Source organism: Micropterus dolomieu, linkage group LG01, assembly GCF_021292245.1.
Source record: "Micropterus dolomieu isolate WLL.071019.BEF.003 ecotype Adirondacks linkage group LG01, ASM2129224v1, whole genome shotgun sequence".
Lineage (NCBI taxonomy): Eukaryota > Metazoa > Chordata > Actinopteri > Centrarchiformes > Centrarchidae > Micropterus > Micropterus dolomieu.
In genome coordinates, this window is record NC_060150.1 from 29,390,367 (window position 1) to 29,416,427 (window position 26,061).

The 26,061-nt window shown below is 40.8% G+C and overlaps 2 protein-coding genes across 3 annotated transcripts in view; both read right to left on the reverse strand.

Annotated features, from left to right (window-relative positions):
• LOC123979821 (retinal-specific phospholipid-transporting ATPase ABCA4-like) overlaps positions 1–18,048 on the reverse strand; it is a 54,011-nt gene extending 35,963 nt beyond the window's left edge. The window contains exons 1-14 of the mRNA XM_046063928.1: positions 17,983–18,048; positions 17,257–17,350; positions 17,000–17,141; positions 16,664–16,803; positions 14,223–14,350; positions 13,289–13,486; positions 10,001–10,090; positions 7,978–8,212; positions 7,307–7,446; positions 4,458–4,574; positions 3,325–3,522; positions 1,561–1,766; positions 1,301–1,477; positions 756–978 (exon numbers count right to left, since the gene is read on the reverse strand). Coding sequence (XP_045919884.1) covers positions 756–978; positions 1,301–1,477; positions 1,561–1,766; positions 3,325–3,522; positions 4,458–4,574; positions 7,307–7,446; positions 7,978–8,212; positions 10,001–10,090; positions 13,289–13,486; positions 14,223–14,350; positions 16,664–16,803; positions 17,000–17,141; positions 17,257–17,350; positions 17,983–18,048 — 2,154 coding nt within the window. The remainder of the gene's footprint in view (positions 1–755; positions 979–1,300; positions 1,478–1,560; positions 1,767–3,324; positions 3,523–4,457; positions 4,575–7,306; positions 7,447–7,977; positions 8,213–10,000; positions 10,091–13,288; positions 13,487–14,222; positions 14,351–16,663; positions 16,804–16,999; positions 17,142–17,256; positions 17,351–17,982) is intronic.
• A 933-nt stretch (positions 18,049–18,981) lies between these two features.
• The window catches only part of arhgap29a (Rho GTPase activating protein 29a), a 42,157-nt gene continuing 35,077 nt past the window's right edge, over positions 18,982–26,061 (reverse strand). For both annotated transcript variants that reach the window (XM_046063938.1, XM_046063942.1), the window contains 9 exons: positions 25,512–25,640; positions 24,252–24,350; positions 23,979–24,142; positions 22,836–23,024; positions 22,346–22,483; positions 21,828–22,069; positions 21,355–21,670; positions 21,104–21,212; positions 18,982–20,949 (listed from right to left, as the gene is read on the reverse strand). In XM_046063938.1, coding sequence (XP_045919894.1) covers positions 19,997–20,949; positions 21,104–21,212; positions 21,355–21,670; positions 21,828–22,069; positions 22,346–22,483; positions 22,836–23,024; positions 23,979–24,142; positions 24,252–24,350; positions 25,512–25,640 — 2,339 coding nt within the window. In that variant the 3' untranslated portion in view covers positions 18,982–19,996. The remainder of the gene's footprint in view (positions 20,950–21,103; positions 21,213–21,354; positions 21,671–21,827; positions 22,070–22,345; positions 22,484–22,835; positions 23,025–23,978; positions 24,143–24,251; positions 24,351–25,511; positions 25,641–26,061) is intronic.

Sequence of the window (26,061 nt, forward strand, 5' to 3'; positions counted from 1 at the left end):
GTAATAAATAATAAATGGTAACTTTGTTTACGCATACACACACATACACATACACATACACATATATATACTCACACCTGTTCACATGTACACTTAGACCAAACACTTAAATCACTTTTATGTCACTTCTGGAATTATGGATTTACAAGATTGCTCACTACTGCACTATGTTGGTTTGTATAAAAAAAAAAAAAAAAAAAAAAAAAAAAAAAAAAAAAAAAAAAAAAAAAAAAAAAAAAAGAGTTCATCATTGATCAACCCACACCTGCAAAGTCAGTGACATAATTCCCATGATGTCAGGGTATTTACAGTTGTTTCATTAATGATTTACATATGCAATCGGTGAACCCATATGTTATCAGTTAATTATCTCAAGAATCTGGTAATGATTCACAGTAAAACAGGGTGATATCCTGACATTTATATCCAGAGATGTCAACACGATCAGAGACACACTGGATTAATCATTAAAAAGATTCACATGTATATTAAGTGTTTCTGGATTATAGTACATTTAATAGTCTAGGTGACTAAATACCAATTAAGTGAAAAACATTAAGGAAATCAGAAATGTGCTGGAACTTAGTAGAAGAAAGCCTACATGCACTCTAGTTGCCCCACTTTATATAATGTATACATTGCATTGTCAATGTGGGAACACAAACAGCTGTGTTCTGCACAAACAAATGTTTGCATGAAATAAATTAGATAACACCGGAACAAGGACCTTTAGAAATCCTTGAATCTTTTCTCACCATGATGATGGCCGTGAGGAGAGCGGTGCTAGTGCCCATCATGAGGAAGCTGTCAATAAACCAGGTGGACCAGATGACACCGCTGGTGACACCCATGGCCTTCAGGGTCTCCTTCAGGCGGAGTTCCTTCTCCAGGACAATACTCTTGACTATCATGGACACAGAGTAGACCCAGGCTAGTACCATGAAGATGGGGAAACAGCGGTTCAATGTCAGCATGAAGCTGGACAGAGAAGGGGAAGGAGAAAGGGGGATGGAGAGAACGAGGAGAAGGACACAGTTACTGAAGAGGGGCACCACAATTGTGTGACACTCACAATCTATCAGGTTTACTACCAAAAAAAGTACTTAACTAAGTAGGAAAGGCAACTTTATTCATACAGCACAATTCATACATGCAGACTCAGTGTGCTTCACATAAAAACATGTTATACAAAACATACAAAATCAAAAGCTAAAAGACAGTCAACAATGAATTTTGCTATGGCTGTTAAATGTGACTGAACTTTTTTTAACATTACTTAATTATCATGTTTTCCACTCACAGATCATCCACATAACAAGGGTAGGGCATCTGCTGTAGGTAAACGCCCAGTGGCCACTCCTTTCCTGTCTGACTTTTGATGATCCCATGCTCTATTATGTCCTGGAGGTAAGCAAAGCCACCCCAAACATAGCGGAGGTCATCCATAGGATCGGCTCTGGGGCCAGGGTCCCAATACCTGAGCAATAGACACATATTTAGTCTCTAAATGTATCATCATTGAACTAAAACCATAATTTCCATTTAGACTTTGATTCTAACCTGTCTTTGACCTTATTGGTGCGTTCCACTGCATCAATATCCATACGGATCTTGAACTTAACATGCGGCGGGACCTTGGTGGTCCAAGGGTACATATTTACGAAGACAAGGCCCGCCCAGAACTTGCTGTCCTCCAACAGGCCCAAGGCCCGATGAGTGATGGCGTCTTCATCAGGCTGAGCCATAAATTTATCCAGGATTACACACTAGGTGAGGGAGAATAATCAAGAGAGAGAGACAGCCACATAAATGGACAGGTGTTAGACAGGGGAACCCCTGTGTATGAGCAGAGCACCTGCAGAACTGCATAGGAAAACTGCAAGTGTTAATCTGACATTTAAAAATCTACAGAATTAAGTGTAAACTGATATGGTTGTTGTACATGAATGTTTGTACAAAATTTCAGGGCAATCCATTCAATAGTTTTTGAGATATTTCAGTCTGGACTGACTGACGTTGCCATCCTTAAAAAGGTGAAAAGCCCAGAGTTGCCAGTGTTGGCTCGAGTCATTATAATCCACACTCTGCACCCACAATTGCAGTGACACTCCAGCAGTGGTTGTCTCTTCCGTGCAAAGCGTGTCTGACATAGCCATTCACTGTAGGCTAATGCAAATAGGGAGGGCCATGATCCAAAAGGAAACACTCCAAAACAACAATTTTCCCCTGAGATCCCAAGCACAGATACCCCCCCACCCCAACTCAAAACACATACACACGATTAGCAGTTCAAACACAGACGTGCATCCAAAATACACACATATATGTATTTACAGACACAATGTACACATGCCGAAAAAATGATTCAAACCTCAAAGACTGTGGGTTCATTTACATTCACCTACCGACACTGCAGCCCCACTGTGTGCTGTGACGAGCATGCCACCAACGGGCCGCCAAGCAGCCATCAAGCCCACGGTCATTGTTGTGGCTTTATAAAGGACGGTGGATGGAGTGACAGCTGTATCTAATCAGCCTCAATTGTTCCCACTCTCCCTGTCACACTCAAGTGCTGTAAGCTTCAACCTGGACAAAAACAAAGAGCACCAACCATCCACCCAGCCATGCCCCCAGGTGGCCCCCTTGTCACCCCCCAGTGCGATGGGCCTCTCATCCCGATTAGCCTCCTCAGGGAAAGGGGTGATTTTAACTTTGTTTCAAATGCATTGGTCCACTAAATGTGGAGGGCCCTCACAAGAGAAGGTTTGTGATGTATTCGGGGTTTTTTTCGTTTTTCTTCACCCTCCACTCCATCAGCAGCAAACAAAAGAGACTCGACAGCTAGTTTGTTGCTCTGGCTCTCGCCCACCTGGGTAGATTTCCATGTCTCTGGACGGGGGGACAAATTGCAGAGCCCAAAGACAGCTCATCTAAATGCTCACATCATGTCTAGAATGGTAGTGACCACATAGTGGTTTGGCAACCAAGGTATTGGAATCAACAAGTGACAAGACCTGTGCTTAATTGGATTATATCATGAATGGGTCTGTCCTAGAGCTTGACATCTCAGGTGAAGTGAAACGTGGAAAAACAGTCCACATTCTCAGTCCAATGGGAGAGAAGGTAAGAAAGTTAGCAAATACAACCCTGACACCTCATCTTCATCTGGAAATGTGGAGCTCCCTTTGACTTGTCGGTATGATTACGCATGCTGATACACATTTCACACGCACAAAATCCAGTCATTGGAATTTGGCAAGGAATTTCACCTCCAACAAGATGAAGAACATGCTAAAAGGACAGATGTCTGAAATGCCCACTCACATCCCCATATTGGTTAAGCATCCGAATGACCCGGTCAGTGAGGTTGAAGATGTCTCGCCAGTCGAAATCCGGCACGTTGGGTAGACGGTCCTCTGGTGGGCCGTTGTGCAGGAAGTTGAGGATGTGTTTGGAGGAGAACGGCGCCTCCTCTAGACTCCTGTCAATGAAATCCATCACAGATGGATTGCGGATGGTATCCTGAAACAAAAGGAAGTAGGGGAATAAGCTTGATTTACCCTGTTCCTTTTTCCATTAAGAGCAAGAGCTTTTTTTTCCTAAGGAAGATGTTGCTGAGACACCAGTAGGAACACAATAAACCTTTCACAACAAGGAAAAAGGAAAGATAAAGCAATACATATGCAGCATCAACTTAATCCAAGCAATAACAATGTTTTTTGATTTTTCTTTCACAAAAAGTCTCGAGGAAGAAAGGGAGTTAAGAGAAGGATAACCACTGAAAAGAAATAAGAGAGAAAAGTAAATTTGACAAAATGAGGAGGATTAGGATGTAAGAGGCAAGCAAACAATGACAAACAATAAAGATAGGTAGTTATAGTGAGGCAGAAAAGGGAAAAGAAGAGGTAAAGATAGACACTTAAAGAGGGGGTTGGATGGAAAAAGAAAAGAGATGGAATATTTTGGTAAGATATGGTTCTATATTCAAGCAGGAAACTTTGTGAACTTCTTAGATCTCAGCAAAAATGATCCGTGAGGATCAGGATAAATAACAACAACATCATTAATCTTCTCATTTCAAAGGGATGATGTTTGGCATTGGATGTCAGCTGGAATGGCAACACAAAGGTGGATCTGCTATTAGGCACAGAAGAGCTGGTATGTGAATGTAATATTAAACCAACTTTTGGTTGAAAGTAATTTAAATGCAGTGATCTTTGATGATGTCTTGTATTTTCTTCACTGATTCTTCCAATATTTTTGTATGTTAAAGTTTCTACCACGAACACATGACTTGATAAATCATCCTGCCCCCCATTCTGCCTCTGATTGGCTAACCCTAAACCCCCATAACTCTAACCTTAATCAACCTAACCAAGGAGGCATCGAATACTAGCCAATCAAAGAAAGAGTTGTCAAATATCTGGTGGGGCACAAAAATAGTGCTGTTGTCCTACCCGGATCATCTTGACTTGGACTCCATCTTGAAAAAAAGCCCAGATCTGAGGAGCCACTTCCTCCCAGGCCTTCCCCATCGTCCTCAGCCTCTCCAGCTCCTCAAATGTAGTGTTTGCCTACAGAAGAGACGGAAATGTGTGTTTGCATGTGTTGGTGTATCAAGATAGGAAGGACAGGAAATTATTATCAAAAATGCACACACAACTATTCTCACAAATGTCCATATATGGATGCACAACATTCAGAAATATATGCAAATACAAACATTTTGCACACATGCATAGAAGAAAGTAACATGTTGGGAACACCTGCATGTATACACGTGCATATGTGTACACAACATTCAGAAGCTCAAATACACACATTGTCTCAGTTCTGCTAATCTCCTGCTACATACCATTCCCACATTAAACTCTCTGTGAAAACAGGCTTTGCAAAGACAACACACACATTCTCACACAAAGAATTCCCGCGGGCCTGTTCAGATAACCAGCAACTGTGCAACAAATGCACTCTGTGCCAAATCGTCAAATATTTACTGCACGCTTATCGTTAAAACCCTGGATGTGTGTGGGTACAGTGCTTTGTGTGGCAAATACCAAAGGCCGGCTATTCCAGTATTCAGTCATGTGCAGTGGGGGATGAAAGCGCTCAAGAGTACACCCAATTAAACGCCTTCCTCTTGTGTGCGTCTGATTTTGGGTGACAATGGGGACAATGGAGCCGGGGTGACAATGGAGGCCTTTGGTGACAACTGGCCGAATGCATTCAGCCTGCCCAGTGAATCCCAGTCAGGTTCCCACAAGTGAGCGCTTCCTCATTCCCTGAGGCAGTTTAAAACAGCAGCCAAAAGCAGTAGGAGGACTGGGGGATTCCTTAATGTGATTTCTTCAATGGGCAGTCAAGGGCTCTTGGTGTTGGTGAAGATTTGGAGTTTTATGTGCCTAACTTATATATATATATATATATATATATATATATATATAGATATGTTGAAACAAAGTGAGCACAGATTTAGTTCCATAAGTATTATATTTTAAACTCAATAAAACACTTGTAAATGCTCCGTATCTGTATAGCGCCTTTCTAGTCTTTTCGACCACTCAAAGCACTTTTACACTACATCTGCATTCACCAGTCATACACATTCACACGCTGAGCCTAAGTGCTCAAACAGAAACTAACATTCACACACATTCATACACTGGCGGAACAGCCACCAGGGGCAATTTGGGGTTCAGTATCTTGCCCAAGGACACTTCGACATGCAACCAGGGGGAGCCGGGGATTGAACCACCGACCTTCCGATTAACGGCCAACCTGCTCAGGTTGTGGTGTCCAGTTATCTACCTTTACCTTTATGCCAGAGGGTAACGAACATATCAGGTAGTTTGCTGAAAGGTTCTGATCCATCGAAAATACGGTGCCTATCAGCATGCTTGACTTCTGATTGTAAAACACCTGAATAAATGCCTATTACATAACCAAGAAGTACTTTTACAGTCATGATTTTGGTGAATGCAAATGTAGTATCATAAACACATGATCTGAGATCAAACCTATTTGTGAAAGCCAGTAACTGCTAAAATGTTGGATAACAGAAGAGAAAAAATGGTTTAAAGATTCACATTTTAAATTAAATCTTAATATTACAGTATGTTGGGCTACTGCCATGTCTGAGCGCAAAACCCAAAAGCAATGAGGGCTCAGAAGTATTAAGCTGTAAAGTTTGCCATTGTACCTCATAATTAATTGATTCTGAAAACGTCCATTTTATCAAACTGAACTGTGAAGAATTGTCATGCTTTCTGCTTTTATGCAAATTTGAATGACATGTCCTGTGTGGACTTTAAGGTGGATTTTTTCCCTCCGGTGTGTGTCAAGAGTAACAAGATAAAAGATCAGTGATGGCAGGATGCTGATAAAAACCTGCATAGTTCATCATGACATAAAGCGTGACAACATATGTTTAGTTACATGGTGCTTCATATGGAGTTTCTCATGAAATAAAGTGGTGCAAGACTTAAGAGGAAGTAAAAAGGTCATGTTTTTGGTCTTGTAAAGTAATGGATTAACCCCTTAGTCATTACTTTCTCAGTGCAATTAAGACCCAAAAGGAAGAGGAAAACAAAGAGGGCATTAAAGGTCGGGTAAGAGTAAACACGAGTGTTTGTGTGTCTCTTTGTGTGTGTGTGAGCACACATCTTGAAGGACAGACTCTTACTGCTTACATAACACTGAAAAGGCCATGGCGCCAGTTGACCGTGTGGTAGTCATCACAGCCAATCAGCTTGTGTTCTTCCATTGCAGCCAAGCCATCCATGACTGCTGCCCCCCTGAAGGGCTTTGACCAACACGTATCTACATCTAGATACAAAGGGCTGGACATGACATGAGGAAAGCTGATCCCCTTTCTTCACTGGCTTGCTTTCGCCAAAGAAAATCAAAGATATGGATGTTATAGAGTAACAGAAAGCATCTTTAAGGGAAACTTTTATATTTCTTTATACATTTTTCATTATCTCCCCAAATGTGTTTCTCTATAGATGACGCATTTTCTTTGTTTGTTTAATGACCCTGCCAACTCCCTAGATTTCTCACTATTTATAACCTCCGAAAACTAAACACGTCTTTTCTAATACAAACTTGATATAACACTTTTGTGTTCCATCAATCAGCAATAGAGTAAAATATATATATATATATTTTGAAAGCCTTTCAGTGTATGTGCAGAATTGTATTTTGAATATTATATTAACAGGGTTAAGCATTTGATTTCCACTATCTTAAATGTATTGGTACATGGTACTACACCATGCTTTGGATAAATGTGGCCAATGCTGCTTACATTTCGTATGATCTGCCTGACAGCCGGCGAGTCAGGGGCGTAGAGGATCTGCCCCATCAGCATGGGCTTGACGGAGTTCCACATGATCCTGGTGACAGGATTGGACTCCAGTTCTTTCATCATATCATTGCAGAAGGGAGCTGCAGGGAAAGGTTCTGCGTTACTTACTTGATAAATCATATTGAATATTGAGTATGTGGCAAATGAATACGTTTCTTTTATGCTCATCAAATTACTGTATACCATGTACCATATTTGACAAGGTGAAGATTGGTGGAAATGTGTAAGTGAAAAGGAGAAAAAACTGTTTTGCAATACAAATACCACCAGCCATCCATCTTGAAGAAATGGACACGGAAAAGGATTTAATATAATAGGACTGGGAAATGGCCTTGTGATTCTATAGATTATACTATATTCAGAATTTTTTTATTTTTGTTGCTGTTGTTTTGTTCTGTTTTTCACATGGACTAACTTTCCACAAGATTTCATTCCAAATGTTTAAGTTTGTTGATATCTTGCAAACTAACAGAATTCATTGAAGTGTAACAACCCAGTGACTCTGTCAAACTAAACTACAAGATCCACTGATATTTACCACAAGTTAGACTAGGGTTACTCCAAAAAAACGAAAATCCTGAGACCTTTATACTAATATATGGTCTACTCACTAGTGCTGTTGTCATACGTGTAGTGGTCCTGTGCCCTGCCGCTGTTGATGCCCAGGAAGGCTTTGTAGTTATTGTCCTCATACCAGTTAAAGGAGGTGACTCGGGAGAAAGCGCCCTCAGTGTAGCCACATACCAGGCTGGAGGCAGCGGCCATCACCTGCCTGAAGGACAGATTGTTCTGGAAGAGAGGAGTCATGACCTGGAGAAGCTCCCTGGAGCTATTCCTCTGGAACAACTGTGGAGAGATAAGGAAGGAAAAGAGAGCTTGGATAAGAACAGAGAGGTGTGAGCTTTTACATGAAAAATAATCCTTAAAAGTTATTTTATGATAAAGATATATGTAGTAGCAATATGAGCTTGCTTAAGCTGTGATTAGTTGACATTTTGGAGATATGGTCACATGGTTGACACTATGCTCCTTAAGATATAATTATATTCTAACAGCAACAATAACCGTTTTGTTTTTTGTAGTTTTGGGCTTGTATGGTCACACAGTTTCCACCTTTGATTCAATAGGCCAGGAATGACTGAGTGGTTTCACATCATCTGTCTCGAGGATAGACAGGATCCTCGAGACAGAGAGTCCTGCCAACAGGATGTCAGACTGTCAGCTACACTAAATCTACCATGGAAACAATCCAAAACAAACAAAACAGTAGTTTAACACAAAGCTGAATGTTTTCAACAAAGGTAAACAAAAAATTTCATGGTTAAAGTTGCACAAATACAAATTATTTAGACACTGAACCTTCTATCCATTGCAAACAACTCATCTAGTAGTGACCAAGCTAATACTAAGGTAAACATTGGGCAGGGTGGGAGGGTTACTTTAAAAATGTAATCCGGTACAATTACTTGTTAGAAAATGTAATCAGTAATGTAATCCAGGTAGCAGAAAATAAAAGTAATGTAACCTGATTACTTTTAGGTACTTTTGGATTGCTTCAATACTAAAATACGCAAATAAAGACAAGAGGGTATCAAAGATTGTCTGCTTAGTGTATTTTTAGAGGAACATACAATTATAAAATATCCCATTCCCATGAAATGAAGTTTAGGCCTAAATGTTTTTTTTATGATGACATGCACTAGGCCTATAGCAGGATCTGGCCCATCAATGACAAAAAAATTTAGTTTTGAAGGCATTCTTGATTTGGAAACGATTTTAAAATGTTGATGAATCATCCTGCACTGGGGGACCTGCATTCATTTAGTGTCCAATGAAAAGCTTTTTTATTTTTTATGACGCTGCTGAAAATTAGTGTTTCTGGGACCGGGTGCCACTGTAGGAAAGCCTCAACTCTGCAATTTACGAAGTTTCCCGATGGACAGATTACTTTACTTGTTCCTGTAGCAAGTCAGCTAACTGCTGCTAACTACTGCCATTATTTAATTAGCTCAATTAGCCTGCAGCTACTGGTCAAATTAGCTTACTCTGCCCATACTGGGAGCTCGGAGCACCGAGTGTGTGTTTAGGTTTACACTTTTACTCAATCACTGGAGGTCTTCAGGCCAGGGTCGGTGGGGAATGATTGCGGGGAGCAGCGCAGGGCGAGCAGACAACGAAACTGCGCCCAGTAGCTTCCCGGTGAACATGACATGAACAGGACCGAACCCAGTCTCATTAATTTAGCTGACTCAGCGCCGGGGTGACAAGAGATGGTGAGGGCAATCCCAACAAAAGAATAAGAATGTGCATGCACTTCATTTTAGTGAGACAAAGACATACACAAACACAACAGATCAGTCAGTCACCACTGATGTCTACGTTTTTCCATGTCTGGAGGCTAGCTGCCTCTGCAGCCTCAGTGTTGTTTCCATAACGATGATGTATCTGTTTTTGAAGCTAAAGAGGCCGGTTCTGGATTTAGCCTTCCTCATGCGCACTAAATGATATCCCCTCTACTGTCTGTTTGCGTAAAAACTCAGGCAAAAGGAAGCAACTGTTTCCTGACAGCTAAAAATAGCAGGCGGTGCACTTTTGAATGGAGACAGACTGGAGCTAATTGGGCTATGCCATTACCTCTCTCAGTTTGTCCGAGGCGGCAGAGACGACCCGAACCCAGAGGTGAATGTCTATGCCTTTTGAGTGATTATCCAGCACAAGAGGAAGCTGGAGAGAAACAAAAAAAACAACATTTTGTAGAATGAATAACGTTACTTTCACTTTTAATTAGTGTTAACATTTCATCTCCAAACTGTCAATGTGCTGTGAACTGTCAATTGTTTCTCACAATTATCATATTTCCCATATTATATATTTCACAGATGATGTTACTATCCCGCACATCACTTTGTTTTGAAGAGCATAAAGGATAAGAGGTGATTAGGCTTGGTAACAGTCAAAATACAGTCTGGCCAGGTAGCATAAAAACTATTCACATTCATACTTAAGTGCAAAATAAAGTTCTGTTTTGTATTTTTGTCTGACAAAATAAAAAAGTTCTTGTTTAGTACCATGAAGCAACACATTTATAAATAAACATATTGTATATATGTAGGGGGGAAAAGGTAATTAAATATGCAGAGGCAAACCTATTTAGTTGACCACACAGAAATACCTGAAAATTGCCTTCATCATTCCCATGTTATGTGTTTTACTTATATCTGCTGAGCACTGCTTCTCTTGAGGATCTGCTGGTTTGCCCTCCAGCCAATTCACAACACAATAGGCTAGAGGTCCAGGAAGCAGCACAAGGCTAAGACACAGAACTGCCAAAGGAGACATCCTTCCCTATTGCATATAGATTCATCAGAGAGCCATGAGCACAGATCGACATTCCCTATGGGACAAAAAGCCCAAACACCAAACTTCCTCTAGAGTTTGCTTTTCAGCAGTTTACAATCCAGCATCTGTGCAGATGAAACAAACAATACAGTACTTAAACACTGGCACGTCCTACAAAGCGATCCTTCTTTTAGAGATGTCTTTTCCAAGTGCCCACTAGACGAGCATGTAATTTAAAAGGCTGTCTAGTCTTTCCAGGCCTCCATTGTCCACTTGGATACCATCTCACCCTGCCAGCTCACCCTGCCAGCTTTCATCGGTGTGGTGACTGTGCTCACTGCGATAACTCCACTGAAAAATTCAAAATGTATAAACTGCTGTAGCATGCATGTTATTTATAAATGTCCCTGTAGTCTCAAGAACATTAAAACAGATCATTTAAAATGGGTATCGCAGAACATAAAGGCTCGCAGCAAAATCTTGAGTTTGAGATGTCACGTCATTGTGTGAATGCAAAATATGGATCGGCCTCAAATTCTAAACTCTGTGTATTGAAAAGATTTCCACGTCTCCTGGGGGGGACTTTGTAAACAACTGCTGCACATAGAAAGCTACTGTATTTACACATAATTGAACCGTATGGATTAAATGAGGTACCAAATTAATCTTGTTTTCTTTTAGGTTTCTGAGATATTAATCCATCGTGTATTTTATGCTCTATGATGTTCCCTAAAAAGTTTGATTGACAGTTGCTATGATATTTTTATGACATACAGTATATCTATATATGCTGTGACAATATGGCAGCAGCTTAAGAAAAGCACCGCCCATACATACAAGGAGATTGTGTGATAGGACAAAAGCCTGTTAAAAAAGTCAAGGGGTTATATTCTAAGCCATTTCAGTGGCTGTGGTGATAATGGACAGCTTACAGTGGTCAACACTTGAAAAAAAGAATGAAGTTTGAACCCACAAGAAATGATGGTCAGAAAGCATTTTCTCTTTGTGCCGCTATAGCACAATCAGAGACAGACAGACAACACACTTGGCCCAGTCCCATATGACTGCCGGGATGAAAGTGAGTGCAGCCATTGTTGCTGTCTGTGTCATTGTGGCCCATGTTTACACTCGGTGCCCTGTGGTTGCTCAACAGAGCAGTGTCTCTTCACTAAGCTATTTACAGACAGCTCAGCTAATGCTCATGGCTGTTTCGCAAGCTGTCTGCATCCTCCCTACCTATTTGAAGCACATTGGCAGAGATACAGCACACTCTCAATTAAGTCTCTTGCAGATAAATAAAGCCGATGCTTAAATGGAATAAGGTCTTCCAAGCAATTACTTCAACTCAGTGATGTCAGTTCATTCGATTTGGGAGGTAATTTTGTTATGTTTGCAGTTTGAAATTTTTTCTGAAGTTAGCTATATTTAGAAAAGTATTACATCACTCCGACAGTAAATCCCCGGTTAGCAGTTGGAGTTTTACCTGCACTCAGTGTCTGCAGCCACTACTGTTATCTCTGTTTCTAAGATTTGCAGAACTGATTTAGTTTTAGTAAGATTTAATCTGAACTTGCACAAGAAAGGCTGTGTCTAATCAAACAGCAGGAGTTACATACATATATATTTTTTTGTTCTAGTATAACAAACATGGCTCTAAAATGTAGGCCATTAAAATATTTAGAACCTAAATAAGGTTTCAAAATAAGCATGGGGCATTTTTAATTTCCAAAATGGTGTTGTGATTTATGTTCATGGGTGTGTTACATCACTTAAAAAACAAAATCTCTTATAAATTAACTTGTCAACCAGATGAATGCATTAATCAGACACATACTGTGGTTAACACTGACACTGTTTGATAACTATTTTGCAAATGTCATATCCTGCCAAATACTATTTTCCCTTATGCCAGCTTAACCTCAAGTCATTCAGCCAGTTGGCTCAGCTTTCTGTGAATAGCCAGCAAAGATCTTTGCAAATGAGCTAATAAACATGGCAACATCCCAAATGGGAGTCATCCAACCACAACTATATACTGGTCTTCCCTATTCGTAAACATTTCAATCATTTAAAATTATGTTTTTATGATCTTTATACTGTCATGGCTGCAGCTCCAGCTTTTCCCTGTATATCTCCAGCCATTCTCCACACTCATCAGCCTGCCCTCCTCGTGCCTTCGTTTGCCCTATCCATTATTATTCATTAAACCTTTTACTTAAATGTCTCCTTCTGTGCCTGTGTAAGTTTGGGTCTGCCAAATGCAACCCAATCATATACAGTCAGACAACAATGGATGGCTTAAAAAAGACTGTCACTGGTGTGAGCAGTGTTCAAATGGGGAGACAGGGCTCCCAATTTCATTTTAGCGGAATGGAGTTTTGATTGTACACATTTTCTGGTTAAGTACAAATGGTAAACCAGAGGCTGTGGCGTTCAGCATGAGCCTTGGAACATAATATAACTTAATATTTGTATATATTGTGTATGTACAGTAATTGTTGTTATGTACACCTTTGACAAGATTTCAATCCTACAACTAAACTAACATCCTTATTAGCCCCCTCAATCCCTGCCAACACTGACCAGCCGGAAGAGCTTGAAAAAGTCAACATTGGCATAGAATTTGTCCTCAATGATCTGTAGCCGTTGCGGGGTAAGGATGCACATGGCATTGCGGACAGCATAGAGTCCTCGTCGGCTGGGGAAGATGAGGAATCGCTCCAGCAGGGTCAGGCTGCAGGCGATGTCCTTCAAATGCAAGGCAGGAACCCCAAAGGCAAACTGGATAAAATATAAGGGGACAGGAGATGTACGTAGGTTAGGCTGGTTTCAAACAAGGACTTAGATATCACTGCACTGTGATGTTTTGTCTTTGTTTCCTTTATAATGTCATAATGCCAATTGTGCTTTGCTGTATATTTTCTATCTGCTGGCTCTTTAATTAACAGGTTATTTTAAGAGGAAACTCCATATAGCCCATAAGTGTAAGTATAGATGTCAGTGTCAGTATGTCGGCCTGTCCAGCTTGTACCCTCTTGCACAATGCATACAGGAATAGGCTGGAGCCCCGAGAATAGGTGACCCGGCTGTAGGTGATTGATGAATTTGTGAAATGTTGATCAGATGAAAGTTGTTTTTATGGTAAAACCTCCATCAGTAGAGATGTGAACTCCCATCTTTCCTCCACTTCAGGAATTCAAAGTTGATGACTCATTTGTAGTTCACATTACTGTCAAGCATTACATGAATCAGATGTGTCATTCATTCCTGAAGTCAGTTTCTCAACGGAAAAATGATAGAGTCTTTACTTGTAGAATGCTTTTGAGTCCTCAACATGACAATTGTTGTTAACATCTACAGTGTGGTGTGTATGACAAAACGTTGGGTCAAGTACAGTGACAGTCTTTTCAGCAATGTCTCAGAAGTAATGTTGAATAAATACGACACATTGTCTAATTCACTCTTCAACCCTATCGTGTATGTGTATGCGCGTGTGTGTGTGTGTGTGTATGTGTACCTGTTCAGGCCTGATTTGGGCATTGACTAGCTGATCCACCACAGACTCTGTCAGAGGAATGTCTCTCAGCAGGAATGATGTCAGAGTTTCATCGTCCTTTAGGATAGTCTCCACCTTTACTCCTCGACCTACACAGAGAGACAAAGGGAGTTCATGTGAAGGACAATGGCACTTGAATGATGTGGATGACTGTTCCAGGTAGAACAACAGGTGACCACCACAATGAGAATTTACTTATTTAATATGCTCCACAAAAGCACACCCTATTCTATTTCATTGTACATTCATTTACTATGTAGCAACGCGCAATTATTAAAACTCCTTTTGCATCGGGCTGTGGATAATAGATAAGTTAAAAAAAATCTCGATACTCGACACATATTTTGAGCAAGTCGCGACACATCTGTTGTGTTGAAAGGATAGGAACACAGGGTGAAGACACCTCTGCACTGCCTCATTATTTCCTTTGACCTGTCTGTGCATGAATAAAGTTTGTTCTGCCAAGCAAAGTGCTGTTGTGGCCTGCGTCCAGGTTTGCCTTGTGAAGATGTTCTCATGCATCCACCGGAAACCAAAAAGTGTCATCACCTCAATGTTTGGTTTTATGTTCAGACAGATATGCACGTTAGCATAGCAACTGTCAATCAAACTTTTTAGGGAACATCATAGATCATAAAATACACGGTGGATTAATTTCTCAGAAACCTAAAAGAAAACTACTTGCAGGCAGTAGTTGATGCAAGAATGGCGAGCAGTTGGTACACTGGGGCAAGCAGAATAAATGAGATCTGGACAGATTATATGGGTCGCTTAAATTAATAGAAAAGGTTGTGGACATGAATGATATGGACATGAACTTCTGTGTTTGCCTGAACAACCACAATGGCTAATTTCTGGTGGAGTCAGATTAAAAGACTGGTACCAGTGTCATATCTGTATATTAAATATAAGGCTACAGCAAGCATCTGGTTAGCTAGGTTTAGCCTAATACTGGAAATAAGAGCTAGCCTAGCCAGTTAACTATTTCCAAAAAGTCAAACAATTCCTTTAAGAATACCCAAGGTGCCATCACTGGTCATTAGACAGCAGCCCATTGTTTGAGGTTATGTAATTATGGAGAATATCAACCTTGACCCATGGGCACAGGTGCATGCACACATTAATCCAGTGATTCTCAAGGTTTTTCTGTCAGATTCAGATTCCTTTATTGTCATTGCACAGTCACACCATTGTCACACTCACTTCAGGAACCAAAAGAAGGTCATGCCCCCCTACCTCAGCAATAGTGGATTTCACTTTTATCAATCATTAACAATTCAAGCAACTGAAATAAACAAATGATTCAGGTTAGACAAATAGCCTTGCTAGAATCAGAGCACTTTTGTTTCTCTATGTCACCAGATGAATCATGCAGCTTTAGGTCTGCTCAACAATCCACCCCAACCCTATGCCTTACCCCACTGCATTGGCTCTATGCTCCCCCGTGCTTGAGAACCACTGCATTAATGGGACATGCACACGCGCACACATACATACACTTACTCATAATCAAGAGCCTTGCACATGAAATGCACACATCCACTCAAACAATTGACATTTTCTGTTTGATATGACCAGTTATGATGAGTCAGTTTCAACAATTACATAACTTGGTTCTCAACGTGATTCAATTTTCTTTCCCAGGGCTCATGGGAACTTGTGTGGAATGTGGATCCATATCTCTGTTCGCTCTGTTAGTCCATCTACATATTTCTCCATGAGAGTGGCAGCATAGAGAGCAACTAGACATAATCCTTCACAGGCTGGAATGCACTCAGCCTCATTCCACTCCCATATAAAGTGTAGATTTACATGTAATGTATATATTGATGTGAACAGAGAATTGATTGTATGGTGTTTCTTTAGATGGCATCACTGTTTCTATGTGTTCTCATAGAGAGTGGAGCGTGTGAATTGCTTTCCCACCAAATAAACAACACACTTGTGGAGAAAATAAACAGATTACGTTACGGGCCTTTCTTAATCCCACGTGATGTAATCCTGTTATGCTGTACAGGTATACAGACATACTGATTGGGAAAGGTGTGAGATATAGCTGTGATGCTGTTGTTGATCAGATGATGTTCCAAGTTTTTAAAAATCAACTTGACATTTATTGTCCATATCCCTCACGATTAACACACCAAAAGCCCATGTGTTAACATAATACATGAGATCATATTTATATTTTACAAAATACAACAGCAAAACAATTTAGAGAAAAGGTGGAGTAACCAAACTCTTTGTTAAGTTATTCCAGGAGCACAACACTAAGAATCGCTTACAATGCTAAGTACACTCATGTTGTACATCAACTAACCAGAATAAACTGACTGACCTTGGGTTTGCCTCTACAGACATTTATGTCTCCGCAGTATGTGAATGAAGGCTAGAGCACTGACCTGAGACTTGTTCAGGATGGGTGCGCAGGGTGTCCATGAAGTTACTCATGGCGTTAAGTTCTCCCCAGAAGCGACCAAGCTGCAGAAGCTCTGGGTCACTAAAAAGAAGCTCCTGGGCATCCGAGTAGAACCGAGCCAATCTGAGGTCAACAACAAACCACAGACATTTAGACATGCTTAACAACAGATTTCAACAGCATATCATATCACTTTTAAACATATACTCTTTGACTCCATTACATAATTCTGCTATCTAATCTCAGATCAAATGTCCATAAGAATTCAACACCTCTGCTTTAAAATAACCTCCCTCCACCAGCCCAGGGTGATGCTTACACAGAGTTGTTGTAGTTGGACACCAGGCCAGGAGATTCACCACGGGTGGGGTATTGAAAACAGGGGTTGTTGGCATTACAGAAGATTCCCTGGATCCATGGCAGGACCCCTGTGGAGGGCATGGCCTTGTTGGGGAAGTGGCCTGAGGTAGAGGAAATACTGTTTGCTTTATCGATATTTATGAATGATGATGCCATGGACCACTTGGAGACCACACATTTCTCTCTTTCTGTGGATTAAAAGAGCTGTTTGCTTACATTCATGTTGACGGTAGAGTGGATTCACTCTTCTTAGCCACACTAGCCCCATGAACAGTATAACAGGCCACATGATCTCCATGAAGAAACGCACCTGTTGGAAGAGCACAACATAAACTTTGCAAATCTTCCTTTCATTCTGAATGTTTTGCGAGGGCAGTGATTGAGTTGTTCAGATGTTTGTTGTATGAAAAACAAGCAAAAACATGGACTTCCAGTCAATGCCGATACAGTAAGTAGGCCTATAATTTGACGATTGGAAAACTGGCACAAAAGGCTAATAAAGCAATATGTTCACGCTTAATAATGAATCTCCCTATTGTGCTGCATGTTACAACTAAGTTCGAGTATGTTATATATAAAACAAGTTCATGTTGTTTTATACTGAAAAAAGATAATATATCATTTTATAAATACTCACAGGTCAATAGCTACAATAGAAAGTATATGATGAAAAAAGTTGGATAATGTCAACATTTTGCAAGTGAGCAACATTGCCAATGTCAGTTTCCTGTTGTAAACACTACAAAGGTTATCGCTGTAGCTCATTATAGCAATTTTGCATTATTCCATAACATAAACAGATTGCAGTTGACCACGGTCCCATGTTTGCGTTTTACTAAATTAGTTGGTGTCACCAAGAATGACACATTATAGTATTTTAAGCTAACTGCAACCCTTAAGGAGATGCATGTAGTGTGTAATTGATGGATGAGAGGATTTTACCCTCTGCCTCCTGCGGATGGTCCAGTTCTTCCACAGCAGGAGTCTGACCTGTCTTGCTGCCCCCATGACTGCTCCTTTTCACCCCCACAGGGGCTGGCACCAGCCAACAAACCTGTATATAACCAGTTTTAAGGTAACCATTTCTGACTATTATTATTATGAAAAACAATTAGCATTTGGAAGGCTACATTTTGTGGGTGAACTCCTGTGTGGATCATGGAGGTCCTTTCATCCAGTGAGTGCTACACAGACCATGTGAATGCTAACAATAACTAATGAGGTTAATGAGCTCAGGACACTTGACATAGTCAGCATAACAACTGTAGCCTCTCCCCAGTCTATAAACATTTTCTCAGTACTAATTATGGCTAGTGCCACTACCAAAAACACTCATTATTGCATATTCCCAGAGCATGTAACAAAATTAACTTTAACCTAGGCCAGTTACAGCTATTGTGCTTTTTTACGGTTACCACATCACTATATACTTTAAATTTCAAAGCATGGCTGAAGTCCAGCATAACATTTCACTTACCTCACAGGAACACTTGCACTGCAGACTGATGCCCAATAAATAAAGCATACCACTACATATTCTACCGAGTGCTCCTTGGGTTGCTAACACAGCTAGGATCCAGACCTTGTGAATACTTAAGCAGATTGATTTAATCTCCTCCCTCAGTGCTGGGGGACTGCTTATCCATTTGTAGTGGCCTACATGACCTAACCACCTGGCGTATGTTTTACCCTATAATCCTACCTCTATAATAATCCTACCACTGGTAAAGAACAAATATGCACATTTTAATTACAACTCAACAAAATGTGTACCTCAGCATTCACTGGCCATCATGCTGCTTGATAATAATCAGCTGACTGTATGACATGGATAAAGCTTTTCTTGCTATACAGTAATACTGCATAACAGAATAATTCCTGCTGAATAAAAGCTGCTGCAAGAAAAAAAAGAAAAAAAAAGAAAAAAAAGACACCGTCATGAAAGTTGTGAGTTGTCAGATATATTTTAATAAGTTACAAAAGGGTGTTTGTTTTCCTGTACCTGTTCTTTTACACTGAACTTTTCAACATTCTGTCAACCTTACATTACCTTACCATGAAAAACTGATACCATTTAAATAAATGATGCACTTCCTATTACTTACAAAGATCCTGTAAGGCTTAGGTTATTGATAAAACTACTTCAGTTATAAAAAAGAAAATCAGCATTGGCTATTAAAGAAATGTAGATATTCTATTAAAATAAAAAAAAAGATAATGCCATTATACAATCCAGTGGCATTTCAAAAGCTTTTCAGATCAGTTTAAGTTGACACCATACAAGTTATACAGTATAAAAACAAGTGGATGTATACCCTTTGCAACTGGTGCTTCATAATATCCAAATGCCAATACAGACACCCAGCATGTAACAAATGTCATTATATTGCTTTATACACAAGTTATTAGCAAAATGATTAATTATAACCTAAATGTAACAGTTTAAAATATTCTGACTCACAGTAGGTAGAAACACAATATTTGAAAAAGATTTGTGTAAGAGTATTGATGTCAACTAAGTGCACCAAACTTTTTTTTTCAGTGTTGTGGCTATATGCAGTATTATAACGATTCAAACATAGTTTTTTGGTATATAGACATACATAGATAGTGAGCCTGTAAGAACTTTGTACAAATATTCAAAATGTGATTGCACAGTTTCAAAAATACTTATAAATATTCTGACCAGGTGCCAGACTGTACTGAGCAAGTGATTGGTATATGAAATATTGATGAATCATGTTAAAAATATACAGCATTTTTAAGTGCATCGTGTTTGTCTTTTGAGGATCAAAGGTACATTTCCACACAGTGCCCACAGTCATAGTACATCTGGAGAATTGCCTCTGCAGAGTCAATGCAGATGTTTTTTATTCTTTGTCCAAGAGAATATGGCACACATTGTTCACATTCAAGCACATTTTTAGATCTCTGATAGCCCCTGACTATCAGATGTTCACACAAAATGAGCCTCTCGATGTTCTACCTCTTGGAGGCGCCTGGGTCTTAGTCTCTGGTACACTGGTTTGGCCTGGTTTGAGCCCAGATCCTCAGGGCTAGAGCTGGGAGACTGAGACATGGCTGCCTGCTCGGCCTCAATGTCTTCCTCAAGAGGCTCATCTACAGACACCTCTATCTCAATCCCTAATTCTTCATCCTCATCCTCATCATCCTCTTCTTCCTCCTCAGCGCTGTTAGCCAGTGCACAGTTCTGCAGCGCTTTCGCTTTGCTCACTGACGGGGGCTTGTAGAAGGTCCCTGGGGGAGGCTGGAGAGTTCTGGGAGCCCTGAAAGCTGTTGTGACAGGGTTGTACTTTACTTGGACATTGTCCTCCCTTCTTAAAGTCCTGCTGGGTCGCACTGCGACGGTGTAAGGTCTACTTGGGTAGATGGTGCTTATAGTGCTCCCAGCAGTTCCAAGGGAGAAAGCTGATGAGGACAATGGCACAGAAGCTGATAAATTGCTGGCATCTAAAGCTGTACTCTCCGTGGACGAGCTGGCCACAATTCTGACAGTTCTGGAAGCAACATCATGCTTGTACTGTTTGTCCCAAGTTCTGCGTAACGTCTGGGTGTCAATAAATGTACTCCGGTAATGTGTGCCCACTCGCAATTTTGTGTTCTCAGTTTTGTCCACTTCTTCAATGGACTGGTCGCTACTACCTCCTTTCCTGTCATCTTGGTCAGTGCTATTCCGGGTGTTATTCTCATCTACTTGGCCTTGGTTGAGGATCTGTTCGGCTGGCATGCTCACTGGCCGGGAGGAGAGTTTGTTGCGAGTGTGTCGAAGCTTGACCCTGGTGACGGTGATATGCTGAGAACGACAGAGGCCTCTCTCAACAGGTTTTGGGACCTCAGGGACGCTTGAAGATAAAACCCCATTGAAGGTCTCTGAATCCACTTCATCAGCTTTGAATAGAGAGATTAACAACAGGTTAAATATCAACAGTAAAATCAGGAGACAATGTCCAGCAGCCAGTGACCAGGAGGAAAAAAAAGTACTTCTAGAGTAATATTGGCCTAGCAATAATGCTTTCTATCGATTACCAATTGCAATACTGACCAGGTTCAAAGTCACTTCCATCGAGGCTTGGCATGGTCTCCTGAACCTCAGCCAATAAATGGGAAGAAGGAATTATGGAGGAATGTCTCTTATACACCTTAGAGCTCTGCTGTAAAGGTAAGACAGACAAGAATAATGTTAGAAAACACCATTTATTGGACAAATTGTATATTATATTAATGTAAAATCTTACCACATTCCATTAAAATAACACAATCACATTTTTAGCATGAAAACAAATGACTATTTACCTCCTTAATGTCTCCCAGCGACTTGGAGTGCCTGCTCAGCTGCTGTTCCTTCTCCTGGTGGATGAGGCGGGTGTCGGGGCGGGGTTGGGCATCAATCTCTGTAGGTGGGGTGCTGACCAGGGGACTGAGAGGGGTGTCAAAGACCATCTGGTAGTGTCTGATCAGGAGCTCAACAATGAGCGCCTGATACGGGTAATCCACCAGAGAGGAAAGGGAAACTTCAGCATCCGCCTGCCGTGGTTTGATCAGCGTTGGGCCAAAGATGATTCCCAGGTTGCTGGCTGTCATCTTATTCTCCTCCGATTGCTCGGTCACCCTGGAGAGAGTAAGGGGGACATCAATTTTAAAGAACTTTTCTCTACTGAATGGCTTATTACATTTTGAGATTCACATCCCTACTTGTAAACTGACCAATTTAATAATGTACTCAGCAGAAATGTGGTTTATGGGTTATTTGCCTGAGGCGGCCATACCGGTGCAGATGCTCTATGAGGAACTGTAGTGTCTTGTAATGGGCGGGTGGCAGCTGCCTCAGCAGGTCCTTTATCTTGAAGAGGACCCGGTTGAGCTCCACACTGACCTGGACAGGGGCCGGGGCTACTGGGGTGGGACTGAGCCGCAGTGCCTCCAGTTCCTCCACAATGATTCTCTGACTTTCCTTGGCCAAACCAATAAAGTCGTTATAGTAACGGAACAGGATGAGCGGCTCTGGAAGCTGAGGAAACCAGAAAAACAAATGAAACAAGGAAGTTATCAATAAACATAAACAACTGAAATATGTAAGTAAATAGACAAGTGGGACAGATTTAGGGGATGAGAGGTGGGAGTTGAGTGTTAACAATAAACAAAGACAAATACATACTACTGCAGTGGCTTTTATCCCGTAGAGCACACTTTTAACCATTGCATGTCCTTATTTGTGTTACCCTCTTCTTAGATGCAAGTAAATTTACAACACCTCAATACCTATACGGTTTCAAAAGCAGCCCACCTGTCTCAGGTAGAGTTTGAGTACGTTGCTAATGTCATGGGGATAAAGCTCGGAGAGCTCCACCAGGTGCTTGCCGTTCTCAAACGCCTGGCACAACTTCTCAACCCGAGACTTGGCACCATTCACGCGGTAGATCCCCTTCAGAGCACAAAAACAAAATGCATTCAACACAGGAAAATTAGATGCAATTTTCAGGATCACCATGGCAAAAGTGGGTAACAGCTGCAGAATATTAATAAGATACACCAAAGGAACAAACATCATGCAGTATCTGCATTTAAAGCAAATGCTGCAAACTTTAAGTTGAAAGTTGAATTTTGATTCATAGTATTGGATCCTCTTTGAAGCCAAAGAGAAAATGTTTGAAGAAGTAACAATACCCTTTGCAACCAGAAGCAACAGGATTTTAACTGTGAGCATTTTTATAGCAATCAAACCTTCTATAAACCTGACAATAACAATTTCATCTCTCATTTTTGAATGAAAATACCTTAATGTTGAGGGCTCTATTCTCGATTTCCGATGTACACTTCCGTATGATGAAGGGGATGCCGTCCTGACTGTTCTTAGCTGCCTGTGTGAAGTCAATGCCGAAGAGGTGAAGCTTCCCCTGGAGCTTCTTATGGCCACACTGGATGGCCAGGGTTTCCAGACACTTCTTATGGCAGGCTAACGAACACTGGAAACAAGTTGATATGTTGGATCATTATAGTAGCAGAAGCAATATGATAATACCAGGATAACTATTAAGTTAATGATTATATACAATCAAACGAATACTACAAGCAAACACTTATTGACCGACTATATACAAAGTAGATAAAACTAATGAAAAAAAAAAACTAAACATGAGCCAATATATCCCATTCAAAATCTTTAGTTGAAGCTGCATGGTAGTAAGGATCAATGGACACCCTGTTTCCAGATCTCTCTAAAGCCAATCAAGCAATCAGTTCCAGTTGGTTCAGGCTTTTTACAGTGTGGGCACAAAAATATGCACTCAAAAGTAGTTTGGTTGGGAACTAGTCCTTGAATTAGGACCAAAAAGCCAAAGAGAAAAGCTTCACGTCTGGTAATCCGTTGAACTATTGCCATGGAATAATTCCAATAACCTGCAGAGCTACATTCTTAAGTCTTGTCAATGAGTCTTGAAAAAAACTTACAAAACAAAAACCTTTTTGTTATTTTCTTGTGTATCGTTAGTGTATCTAATAAATATGGAAAGAAACTGGATCTTTAATAATAAACGGGTGGGGGGCACAGGGGTGATGGAGGCGACTGTTCTGAAGACGAACAAAAGGTCTTCAGTTTCCACTGCTTGTTCCCCGACTGAGACCAGTTGGTGGATTTGGTCTCTGAGGAGAGCTTGTGGCCAGTTTCAACTTTTCCCTTTGTTCAAAGATTTTGATGCGGGAAGAGGTGCTCTTTCTCATTTGTTTTTGTTTGATTTTGCTGACCGTGAGTGATAAAGAAGCCATTGTGAAGCTTTGGCAAAGATCATCTTGAACTTGTAATACTCTGAATGCTGTGGATTCACTACATTTAATGAAGGTCCAAACAGAGGATCATTGCTGGATCGTGTTTTCTTCTATTAGTTCTAAAACAAAATAATAAGAAAAGAAACCAAGGTTACCTCCTCACACTCTGCTCCATGAAACACCACCAGGCTGTCACACTCACGACACTTAGATGGCGCTCTTAGCTTCCTCAGTTTGTGAGTTTGAGCAGCTTTGGACATCTGGGTGTTTCTAAAAGGACCTGGAGAGCTGGCAGTTTCGATTATCATCTCACTTAAACCTGCAGAATGGAAGGAGAGAAAGAGGAAATGAAGGACAAAGAGCATCGGCAAAAGACACTCACTTTTCTTAAAATATATTATATAGTAAATTTGTTCAATTTGACTCACCGTTATCAGAGGGAGAGGGAGGCTCTCGCTCATCCAGGTCATCAGCAGACGACATGGTGCCGGTTGAGGGGGTTCTGGGTAATCTCCTCTTGAAGTCTCCTGAACAGTAAGGCAGAACACACCAGTAAGTCCACTTCTCCCGGGTCAACTTGTGTCAGTTCTGCTCAATTTTCTTTTTTCCTGCACCCTTTAGGCTCGAGCACAGTGGTGGGAATGAGCATTGGACTGAGACAACTTTCTGAATTTAATGTACCAAAAAGGCGTGGTCTATTCATGTTGTTGATCAAATACCCAGTGGTGGATTGTTGGTGATTCACACTTCCATGGTTTGATCAATTACTTCCAATAGGCCTAATTTAAATAACGTTGATTTTCTAATGAGCCCAATGTGGAGGCTCATCAGGGATAAACTCCTACACCATTTACACTCTGGGGTTTGAATGGAGGGTTGGTGGGTGGGGTTGCAGGTACTTCAGTACAACTGAAACTCTCATTTTCACCATTTTGATGGATTGCTAATAATTCACTGACAATCTACCACCCAAATTACACTACAAATACCACAAAATATGTTGATACTTATATTGAAACGTATTCAATAGTATGCCTATAATAAGTTGCAACAGATCCATTATCAATGTCAAATTTTGATTAGTGAAAGTGGACACACAGGTTAAGTGTCCACTGCCCATCTGATAAGGGGAACACATCAAAAGGTCTTAAACTACATAAGACAATACTGAATGAATAAAAAGCTCCTCTGTAAACACTGGGTGGTGGCCTTCTGCATCCTGATTTTTAGGAAGCAGATCTGTAGAAGGACGTTACATTGTGACACAAATCTACTGTTGCATAGCAACAGAGGAAACATTGCTGCACCAAATCTACAACTGTGTGTGTGTTGTAGACTACCAGAATTGCACAATATTCAACAAAGAGACACCACTTTCAGTGGTTGCTAAGCCACTTGATTTTGACATAACACGCTAACAAAGTTGGGTGAACATCAACTTCACAGGAAAAAAAATATTGGCCAGCCCTAGGGGCACTTCAGTCAGTGCTGAGGAATGCTCCCCCTGTCGATCATCTGCAATGTGTGGTTCTTTTATAACGCCCGATATTTTGAGATAGCTGGGGTTAACAAGGTGATTTTAAATTCAATTAAAAGCTCAACAAAACTGATGACATTGGGGTAGGCAGTGAGGTAAGCTTTGGATAATGAACTCTTAAAAAGGAAGCTGGCTGCCTGAATGGCCCTACCTGGGCTTGCAGTGGGTGAGTCCATGGAACGGGACTCACTGCTCCCTCCAGCACTTTCCGAATCGCTGCACATCCCTCCACCCTGGCTGCCTGAGGCCCAAGGACGAAATGGGGCCTGAATTCGAAGTGCTGGATAAAAACATATTACAACAGGGTATGTGAATATGTTGTAAAAACTTTTACACGTCATGTTGACTATAGACTATACATAAAACATCGTTATGGATCTTGGTCTCCAATTACAATCATAGATCACTTAATGACCCTTGAATGAAAATAGTTAACTGGCCTCAGTGGGTATGCATGTGCATGCTTTAAATGATGCCATTTCTTGGTTAGAGGCCTACATAAAGTATTTGTTTTCCTTTCTGACATCACACACACACACACACACACACACGTCAACCCGCAGTGTCATTCGCCAATTGACACTTGCACTTTTGTATTGTTTACCTATGGAGCTTACTACCACTAACTTTTCATCTAATGGGCCTTAAAGTTGTGAGCCCATTGGCCACTGATGAAGCAATTAGCCTAAAAAGATCTGGGT